At 45.2% G+C, this 10973-nt stretch overlaps 1 protein-coding gene across 3 annotated transcripts in view; it reads right to left on the bottom strand.

Annotated features, from left to right (window-relative positions):
- Positions 1-376: 376 nt before the first annotated feature.
- Arhgdib (Rho GDP dissociation inhibitor beta) overlaps positions 377-10973 on the bottom strand; it is a 19097-nt gene continuing 8500 nt past the window's right edge. For all 3 annotated transcript variants that reach the window (XM_028780942.1, XM_028780943.1, XM_028780944.1), the window contains exons 3-6: positions 10017-10100; positions 7137-7213; positions 4123-4186; positions 377-1117 (exon numbers count right to left, since the gene is read on the bottom strand). In XM_028780942.1, coding sequence (XP_028636775.1) covers positions 918-1117; positions 4123-4186; positions 7137-7213; positions 10017-10100 — 425 coding nt within the window. In that variant the 3' untranslated portion in view covers positions 377-917. The remainder of the gene's footprint in view (positions 1118-4122; positions 4187-7136; positions 7214-10016; positions 10101-10973) is intronic.

Here is a 10973-nt window from a genome sequence, read left to right as displayed (position 1 = left end):
AGGCCTTGATGTAATAAAATCAAGTAGCACTGAAGCATCTACTTCACTCAGTAGATGTGGGAGGCCATGCAGCAGGAGACAGTTTGATCTGACCCACAAGTCAAGTCTAAGAAGAGATTTCTATAGGCAGTGGAGGGTACATCTCGGTCCTAAATGGGGCCATTCTAAGAAAATAGTATACAATAAATGAAATTTAGAATGTCCAGCCTCTGTATTGTTAACATTTGCTGACCATTATATTGTGACAACCTGCTGGCAAGGACATAAATATCCCCTGTACTTTGGTTCTCACCTCTACTCCCATTCATAAGACAACTCAGAATGTAGACCTTCTGGTACCGTTATTTGTTTGAAGAGACAAGGAAGACAAATGAGGTTCTTAGTCACACACACAACGATTTTATTCTTTTCCTTTGGTGCCATTTACATTGTCTCCCATAAAAGAAGAGCTCCCATTGGCAGAGAAGGCGATGGGATTCATCCAGGCAGAAGAACCTTGGGGCGAAAATAAATTCCTAAACAGAAGGCCAAGGAGCCATCACCCATAGCTTGCCCATTTCTTGGCCTCCAGGACTCAAACTGGGAGAAAAGAGGAGGCCACTAAATAAGATGGAGAACTTCAGAAGTCTGTCCCTGCTCAGGGGGGGGGGCAGTCTGAGGGAACATGCTGGGCTAAAGCCTGGGTTTTAAGTCTCATTTGCAGGGAACACTATGAGAGATGGGGTAAAATAAAACATATCAGAGATGAGACGTGTGTGTGTGTGTGTGTGTGTGTGTGTGTGTGTGTGTGTGTGTGTGTGATAGGGAGAGGACCCAGCTAGGAACAGGGAGGGAGGACGGAGATCGTGATCATCAACACGGTTGGTCGGCAGAATTATTCTGGTGGGGAAGGTGGCAGAAGGGATGGACAGACGTATTCATTCTGTCCACTCCTTCTTAATGGCCAGGTTCCATTCCCAGGTGAGGTGGTCCTGCTTGTCATCATCAGTGAAGAAGGATTTGTTGTGGTAAGTGCCTCGGGCCAACATGCCCTTGGGAGCCTCCTCTACTGGGGTGAGGAACTCGTACTCCTCCGGTCGAGGCCCGTAACTGCCCACCATGAATGTAGCTTTATCCACTGGGAAGAGAGAAAGGTTCGTTAGTGTGAGAGTGTGGTGTCAGAAAAGTGTACAAAACATGGGAGAGCCTGGTGCACAGCTCATATGTGTGGAAGCCAAAGCTGCAGTGCCTGGCCGAACATCAGTTGTACCTAGAACATTTTCTTCCCTTATTTTGTTTTTTAACTAAGTCAGGTGTGCATGATACCATTCGTACCACCAGGGAAGCTAAGGTAGGGGTTTAAGACCAGGTCGGGCTGCACACACAGGAGACCATGTCTCAGAGACCAAATAATCCCTCCAGACAGATATAGTAAAGCATTTTTTTAAAAAATCAAATAATAATTTTTACTTATTCACACAGGGGTTATAAACACAAAAAGGCAGGACGTGGGGAAAGGGATGACACTGGAGAGTGGGTGTTCAGGGGGAGTATAGATATCTTTCAGAACATGGTATTGGATGGGTGAAGGTTCAGGGGACAGGTCACTATGACTCTGCCTGTGATTCACTTGTCCTTATCTAAGTTGGTATTATCTGCCAAGGCTACCTATTTACAAAGTCTATGACTACTCAGGCTGGTAAATTTCTACAAAAGCTGCCTGTATACAATAGCTTATAGCCATCTGTTTCTGTGTTTATCCACAGAGACCCAAGACTTGGTGTTAGTATACATGTATGACAGGCCTATTGCTGATTTTAGGCCTATGGCTGATTTTAGGCCTTCGGCTGATTTTAGGCCTTCAGTGTGTAAGCAGGGCTGCCCCTGACATCTCCTCCCTTCTCTAAGTATAGAAGGGCTGTGGCGATTCTAATCTTGTGAAGGTGGGGATAGAGGCCTGACCTCCAGTAATTGAAGGGGACCTTGTAATGGCTCTGGTCCCCCTGTCTTTGTCCAGTGAGGCATGAGGGCCATACCCATCCCGATGTCTTTTTCCTGGAGAGGGGATACTTTTGACATCAACCCCTATGCAGTCAGGCTTGTCCCTCAGGGAACCCAGAGAGATGTTTTTAACTTTTATTGATATTCCCTTGCAGTGCTTAGCCTCGCAGCCTAAGCAAGAATTGGGATCGCCAGTCAGAGGGGGTTCTGGGTGGCCCCTCTATAGTAAAGCATTCTTAAAACCCCACATTGATTTACTTTGCCACTCCCCAATCTTGGGGGTAGAGGTTCTGTAAAAGTATCAGAGTTTATTCTGATTATTAAGCCAGAGTATTAGGTGAGTTAAGTCGGTGGAGCTGAAGTCTCTTTACAGAGATGTAGTGGATTGCACCATTGACAACACTCAGGTTGGCAAACAAGTAGAGACCTACATCCTGGCCCCAGTCTTGAAGCTGTCCAAGCTCGGCAGCATGGAGGGCGTTCTTTCTTTCTCTATATAACAGACTTCAGGGACCGCTTGTCTACAGTCTTTCTATGAGCATCTTACTTGGAGAGGGCTACTGTAACATCTGGTTATCAGGATATGTAGAATTTAGGAATTCAAATGTCAGATGGGAAGGGAGATCAGCAAATTGGTCAAAAGTTTAAAAATGGAGAGTTGGTACAAGCAGTCAACCAACCGTCCTTACAAGGGAGGGAATCTCTGGGGTGTGAATTCAGAACAGCTGGGGTTTAAATGGCAGCGGATAGCCAGGAGTAGGGTGCAGCTGCTGTGTTAACTCTTGCACACTTTAGACGGACAGCTGCACACATGCCAGGGGCTGCCGACGTGAGTCAGGGCTGCCTCTGGGCTTGGAGGAAGTAGGAAATTGAGCTGGGTTTTCACCAGAGCAGACACTAGCAAGGCAAGCCAGTGCTTCTCAGGCTCACAGTCTTCTCTGGAATTCCATAGACTGGTTCCTATGTCCCGCAGTCACATCAAATAATCATTTCCCTCGGCCCTTTGGTCGCTTTGGCGACTGGGCTCTGTTATATTGTTCCCGCATCTGGCAAAGAGCGAAAGAAGGGCCGGGAAGGAATGCGGAAGTGTTTGGGTTACATTTCTGCCCAAGGTATGCCCAGAACGATAGCAGAAGGAATATGTGGTTGGTTATATACTTCAATTTCACTGTTTTTTCTCAGCCCTAGAGCCAAATGCTCCTCATTTCTCTGTTGAGAGACAGGCACACTGCCTCCTCCTCTCCTCCATATTGGACTCCTGGTGCTCACCCCAGCACTATCTCCCTACCCCTCATCCCTGTGATAACCTGATTCTCACCTCAACACATTACCTTCCTGCTCTTCATGCCCCCCATGGAACTCCTGATACTCACCCCAGGACACAATCCCAGGACATGTCTTTCTTGTTTCTTTCTGATGTGGCTTTACACTGTGAACTGCTTTCACTTTTGAATATTTGGTGTGTGTGTGTGCGTGCATACATGCAGGTGTGCAGGCCAGAAACTGACCTCAGGTGTTCTTCCCAGGTAACAGCCATCTTGGTTCTGTTTGTTTTATTTTTTTTTGAGACAGGATCTTTTCACTGGCCTGGAACTCACCAATTAGTCTATGTCAGCCATCCAGTGACACTCTGCAATCCTCCTATCTCTGCATTTCCAGGCCGGAATGCGTACCACCATGCTGGCTTGCTTCTGTCAGTTCTAGGGGTTCATACTCGGGTATTTGTGCAATCACTTTACCAACAGGGCTATTTCCACTTCTCTTTTGATGAATATTTTTACGATCTTGGCTTCAATTCATCTTGATTAATGTCTCCATGTGTATAACAAATTTAAATCCAGATTCCAAATGTTGAAGGCCAGGAGTTTGCCTTGTCTGAACTTGTCATTCTGAATGATTGTCTTAGTGTCTTGCTCTGATGTGCCTGTCTCCCTTTCCTTAGAGTGGGAGACCTACCCCTATCCCTATCCCTACCCCTACCCCTACCCCTACCCCTACCCCTACCCCTACCCCTACCCCTACCCCTATCCCTACCCCTACCCCTACCCCTACCCCTATAGACTCTTGTAAGTTTATAAGCAAAGGCTGTCAAAAGTCTGGGGCAGAAATAGCAAAGAGAAGTACTTGAGGACAATCTCTTACCTTTCATGCCAGTCCGGTATGTGTGCTGAACATACTTCAGGCCAGACACAATATCCTTATTCACCTGTAGATGGGAAGCCACAAGCAATTCAGATTAGAAATTCTTCCTGGTTCTTTCATTTTGTTTTGTTTGTTTGTTTGTTTGTTTGTTTGAATATTTCCTACCCATCCCATGTAGCTAAACCGAAACTGGAGAGAGCGATCACAAGACTTAGTGCTGCCAATGCAGGTTTCATCCTTGACTCTTGTAATATTTCCCCATTTTATTGCTTTTCGGGAAGGTGTTAATGAAAACAATGTCTCAGGATTCTTCACCATATTTCTCCTCCCTTGGTGGCTTGGGCAATAATTTCTAGCCCTGTGTACTTAATGCTGCTAGCGAAAACACGGGCCCTGTCTTAGAGAAGGTTATAAAAATACCAATGGAAAATTTTATGTCAGTCTGTGAACATCATATCCTCAGAAACAATCCACCTATGAAAAACAAACAAGAGGGAGAGAAGTGGTAATGGAAAATCAGGCCTAGGAGAGACTGCCCAGCTGAGACTGGGGCCTAGAGGGAAGATTATGGGTCATCCAAACACCCTTTCCCATAAATAATGGATGGACCCCACTGGTACCCGGCACGCACTTCCAGACTCTCTCACCATGAACGTTATCTGAGCTATTGCTACTTTCCCTAGATGCTCAGTGAAAATCCTGCAGGATGGAATGGAATTGCAGACAACCTAGCATTTTGTTTTCCGTGACTCATTATACCTGGGCCTGAAGTGGGCTGTCTGTTAATTTTTCACTGTGGTCATGTCTATACAAACAAGTTAAGGAGGACACTGACTCATTAGCTGTAGGGCTCAGGGAACGTTCAACCGCAGAAGAGAGACAGCATCCTCGGCAATTTCCTCCATGAATAATTATGGTGGTCTGTACACAGAGTGGGTACAATAGTTAAAACCAAACCACCCGGGCTGATCTTCATTCTCCCGATGGTGAAATCACCCAAGAGTGAACATTGTCACCTTAGAGTCTAAACCATCCCGGTTAGCATGGTTGATAAAGCAACCAAAAACAGATGGAATGAAAACAGCCTCACGGAGAGATGGTGATGAAATGAAGCCCCCCTTCCTAATCACCCCCACTCTTATATCCAGCCCAAGGGAAAGGAAGAAACAAGTCTTCAGCCTGACCCTTGGCCCCAGTGGGACTGCACAGCAGGGAAGACAATCCAGCAGGAGCAAGAATTTTAAAAGGAGGCACCTGCTGTGAGACCGATGCTCCGCTTAATAGAAACATATTTAGGGCAGAAAAAAAGATGAAAAAAAGTATATGTATATATGTATGTATATGTCTATGTCTATGTCTATGTCTATGTCTATGTCTATGTCTATGTCTATGTCTATGTCTATGTCTATGTCTATGTCTATGTATATGTATAATTACTGGATCTCCCCACCCCCCACTCCCAAAGCAAGAAGTTTGGATGATAGGAATGAACCTGAGGACTGTGGAAGTTAGAGATTCTTCACACACTTCAGGGTACGGGGAATGGGAACCCACAGAACCATCTTCGTCTGGGGTACTAGGCTGTTGTCAATTTTAGGATAAGAAGAAAAAAACCCTGAGAGAAACAGGGTGCTGGAGGATCATAGGTAACTTCTATTATGAACTCAGTGTCCTTGAATATTTGTCAAGAAATGTCAGTAAAGATTTAAATATTTTTTTCATTACTCTTTACTGTGATCGGGATTCCTTCTAACTGTCAATCCAAGCCGGTACAATCTAGAGATTGATTCAGCTTGGGCACAGACGGAGTGGTCTTTGGTGGAACCCGAGGCAAACTTCAGAAGAGGATTTGACTCAGAGGTTCCTTTGCACCTTGAATGTGCAATCCAGGCATCTCTAGAGTCTCCTGTATTCAGAGACCTCCACTCGTCTTCCTATTCAGTCAAAAGCTGCTGTCCAGATTTCATTTGTAAACCCAAGTTTTCTAAGCTGACAGCACAGTAGTGTAAATGATCACATACTAGACTGGTGTGAGGTGTTCTGTGCATTTTAGATGCGAGGATCTCCCCCAAACTCCAGTTGCTCTAGTAATAAACAAGCATGGTAGGAAGGAAAGCCATCTACAGCTCAAGTGACGTTTGTGTAGGTGTCAACAAATATTTCCAGGATGAAGAGACTTTAAGGCATTTAGTATGCGGTGGAGGGTGGCTGTCGAGCCACCTTGAATCATATCCTGTGCCCAGGAGAAAGATGAGCCCAGTGTGCACCAGAGAGAGCACATGGGGTCTTCCCTGGTGGAGCCCTGGAGAACATGACTGAGTGGAAATGACGGACAGCCAAGGCAAACAAACCCTGAGATGCAAAACAGTGCGTCTCTCACTTAATTGCTTGCAATGTCAAGGTTGTTTTTCTGGAACCCGTAGTTACTCACATATGTCTATTCATGAGCAGTGAGCTTATGCCTTGTTTAGTTTTGCTATTATCTGGTCCCCTGCTCCACAAATGCTACTGAAATTCCTAGCCACTTAGTTGAGACCTGCATCTGAATGATCACTGAGCAGTTGGGGTATCCTGTTTTCTTTTCCTATTCGTTGAATCATTGGTTTGTCCATTTCTTGCCATATGTCTATGAAGACCTGCCGATTACAAAGTTGTGTGAAACTGTGGAAGGAAGGGGCACACAATTGTAGCCTGCCTCTGGGTGCTTGGGTTGTGTAAGGAGGAATCGGCATAGTACCCAACAGTGTGTGCCTCATGGACGTGCACAGCAGGAGTTCTGAGAAAAGGTGATGGACAATGGAGATGCTGAAGTGTTCCCTCTAGGGAATGGTGGGAAGGAAGGGTGGGTCTCCACAGGAAGAGCTCAGAAGTAGAAACAGGTTATTCCACAACCAAGCTGGAGAAAGGACAGCAACCACTACCACCAAAACAACAGTGACGTCAATAGAATACCAGCACAATAAAGCAAGAAATGAGTTACAGGAAAGTTAAGAGAGCATCCGGGAGATACTTACTTTAAAGTTAATTTTGACCCTGTATTCGATACCTTCCTTTAGCACAAATATTTCCTTTTTGAGGGCCTCGAGATCACCTGCAGAAGAGGAGTTACAAAGTTACTGTCCCCAGGAACTGCCACATAAAGAATGAAAGCTAAGGTTCAGCATCTTCTGCTGGCCCCATCTGGGTTACATGATTCATAAGGAGCCTATTCAGAAAGCATGTGAGATTAGTGTACATACAGACACACACACACACACACACACACACACCTATACTGGCTGAAATCTTACAGCTTAGTTATTAAAAAACATAGTAACATAGTAAAGGTATTTGTAGGAAACTACAAGTTTGACGTTGATACCAGAAATATACTTTTCCCCCGTAATTAATTGTAAAGGTAAATTTCTTTTTCCTCAAAACTTCCAATCAGTACTCATGAAGATAACTATATTTTATTGTTGTCAATCAACCAACCAGCCTAGAAGAAAGTGAACTAATATTCTGTTTATTAAAAACTTTCATGCTTATACATACCTAGACGGAGACACGATAGTTTCTTTCAAATAAATAAAAAAATATAGATATAGAAAAGCAATAGCCTTTGGCTCTCAAAGAATTGATAGGCTTCAAAAAAGTTTCTCTCCATCAAGTCATACAATTGATACTAACGATTATATATGGTATTTTATAGCTTTAAAAACTGCTTTTAGTTTTTATAATTATTTAAGCAAGTGCTCACTTTGGACTTAATGGACTTGCATTTACAACATTTTTTTAAGGGAAGATCACTCAACTGTAACAGCTGTAGGGTTCATAACCCTGAGATCCGCCATTAACTCTTAGGCCCTGCTTAGGGAAGCTCTGATGCTTTCTTTAGTCTTTTCTCCATATACTCCTGAATAGCTCAGTTGTGTATGCGTGTATATACATGTGCGTGTGTGTGCACATATGTATGTGTGTATGTGCGTGTATATGTGTGTACTTCGGGTAAGTGTTTGACTTCATAAACACTGTTATACGGCTTTAGCTCAGCACTCTCTCTAAGACAGAAATCCATGAGAAAGGCGGACAAAGACCAAGCTCTCTTGCCTGGTTCTCCTTCCCGTCTGGACATATTCTCAGCAGCTTCAGACCTACTCTCACAAACTGACTGTTGTACCCAGCCATGTGACACAACTGAGTGCAGGAAGAGGCCTGAGTCTGGGTGAGAGAGCCAGTTTCTTCCTGGAGTGATGCTGCAGTGCGGGACCATGCATGTGTGTGTGCTGGGTGGGACCGTGTATGTGTGTGTGCAGTGCAGGACCATGCATGTGTGTGTGCAGTGTGGGACCATGTATGTGTGTGTGCAGTGCAGGACCATGCACGTGTGTGTGCAGTGCAGGACCATGCATGTGTGTGTGCAGCACAGGACCATGCATGTGTGTGTGCAGTGCAGGACCATGCATGTGTGTGTGCAGTATAGGACCATGCATGTGTGTGTGCTGGGTGGGACCATGCATGTGTGTGTGCTGGGTGGGACCATGCATGTGTATGTGCCGGGTATCTGCTCTATTGATTTCAGTTGAACAGGAAGCCTGTCTTCTCAGGCCCTGATTTCCTCCCCGTGACAGAAATAGCCATATAAGGTAAAGTGCACATGCCCTGTGAGAGGAAGCGTGGCTGCTGAACTTGCGGCTCTAGACCTGTGCCTTGCTCTGGCTTGTGTAAAGCTTTGACTTTGGCGACAGATTTCCCCTTTCTAGATCTACCTTCGATGCCCCTGATTTGGATTCATGACCCTTTTCTCAACCCTTAACAGGTGATTATTTTCCCATGAAGCCCACCTTCCCAGTGTCTGCTCAGCTCAAGATCTGCCTAGTGAGAGCAGTTGGCTGTTACTCACAAAGGGTGAAATAAACACCAATTATTAGTTTTGGGTTTTGTCAGAGAAACTGTTTAGGAATGGAGCTTTAAGCTGTGAGTCTGCCGAACATGGGAGTGTTTATCTTTATTCAGGAGGTGTTGGGGTTTCCTCCCCTTCCATTGAAGCCATAGCTGGGATAAGATTAGTGCTTTTGCTGGTGGTATAACCATATAAACATAACCATATATATACTGCAAGTCTAGCGATACACCGCATCTGTCTCAACATTTCTGCCTGCATTGTCTCCTACAAGAATAGCTGTTTCTTCTGTTACCATGTGGAAACACAGATCTGAAGTAAATACCGTGCAAGTGCACGTATCAAAAGTGAGTAACTGAAGGCTGAAAAGACTACTCGGTCAGTAAAATCCTTGCCACGAAGCGTGAGGACCTCCTGAATATATTCAGAAAAAAATACCCCCCAATAAATAAACCTGTGCATGCTAGCTCTGGAGCAGTGGGGATGTGGGAATCCCTGGAGCTCACCAGCCAGGCAGACTAGCCCAAGTGACCAAGTGCGAGACTCTGAGGTGCACTTTCTTGATTGATGCTTGTCATGGGAGGACCCAGTTCATTTAGACAATGGTTCCCCTGGGCTAGTGGTCCTGGTGCTTTAAGGAAACAGGCTGAGCACCCTTTGGGGAGCAAGCCAAGCCAGTAAGCAGATTCCCAAGGTTAACTTCCACATGCATGCACACATGTGTACTACCCACATGTACACTGATACAGAATCACAATAGTACACAGATGTACACATACCCACATAAAGTGTATAACTCTCAATTGTTCCACTACCTTGAGTCCGGAGCTGAGTTTTTCATTAAAATGGCAAGCAGTGGACACTGGGAATGCAATGGTTTATCGACTAATCTCAGTGCATGCATCTCCAAGGGCCACCTGACTAGTTTTCTCCAGTGGGAACTGGGGGCAAAGACCAAGTTTTCCCTGTGACATCTTAGACTCCTCTGAACAGTAGAGATGTGTTCACTTACCAGTAAGGTCCATGGTGATGGGTCCTGGTGCACTGTCACAAACAAGGCTAAGCCGGGTAACAGTCACATTGGGGACTGTTGGGTCTGCAGGGTTCAAAAGAAACCATAAGCACATGGAAGGGCATCATATGGGGAAGAGTTCGTGAGTGTATGCATGGGAGCATGCGTGTGTGTGTGTGTGTGTGTGTGTGTGTGTGCAAGCATGTTATGCATGCGTGTGTGTATGTGTGCATACAAATGTGTGCATGAGTGCATGTGTGTGCGTGTGCGTGTATGTGCACATGTGTGTTCCACGTTGTGCATGATGGAGGAGAATATAAAGAGAAAATTAAATCTCTATGTAACAATAGAAACAGAATGGCAGATTCACTATGCTTAGTATTGATCCCTACAGAAATGGCAGAATTGTGATTTTTCTAGTTCTGGCATTTACAGACTGTGTTGGCTACCTTTAGGTCAAGTTGGCAAACTTAGAGTTATTTTGGGAGAGTGGCCCTTGAGAAAGTGCTCCCACCAGACTAGCCTGTGGGCAAGCCTGTAATGCATTTTCTTGACTGATGATTGCTGTGGGAGGGCCCAGCTCATACGGACAGTGTTCACCTAGAGTAGTGGTCCTGGGTGCTATAAGAAAGCAGGCTGAACAAGGTATGGGGAGCAAACCAGTAAACAGCACTCCTCCATGGCCCTCGGCTTATGTTTCTGTCTCCATGTTCTTCCCTGAAGTTCCTGGCCTGTCTTCCTTCGGTGATGCACTGTGACTGTGGCAGTGTAAGACAAATAAACACTTTTCTCTCCAACTTGCTTACTAAGACACAGACCCGTCTTAATTGTAAGTCTCAAATACTGACACATTGTCTACTCAGGCCTGTCGCTATGTCTTGTTCTGACTGTGTGTGTGTGTGTGTGTGTTAGAGACAGAGACAGAGACAGAGACAGAGACAGAGACAGAGACAGAGA

Source organism: Grammomys surdaster, unplaced genomic scaffold (genome assembly GCF_004785775.1).
Source record: "Grammomys surdaster isolate TR1022 unplaced genomic scaffold, NIH_TR_1.0 373, whole genome shotgun sequence".
Lineage (NCBI taxonomy): Eukaryota > Metazoa > Chordata > Mammalia > Rodentia > Muridae > Grammomys > Grammomys surdaster.
The sequence above is the reverse complement of the archived record's forward strand: the minus strand, read 5'-3'. Positions and strand labels throughout refer to the sequence as shown.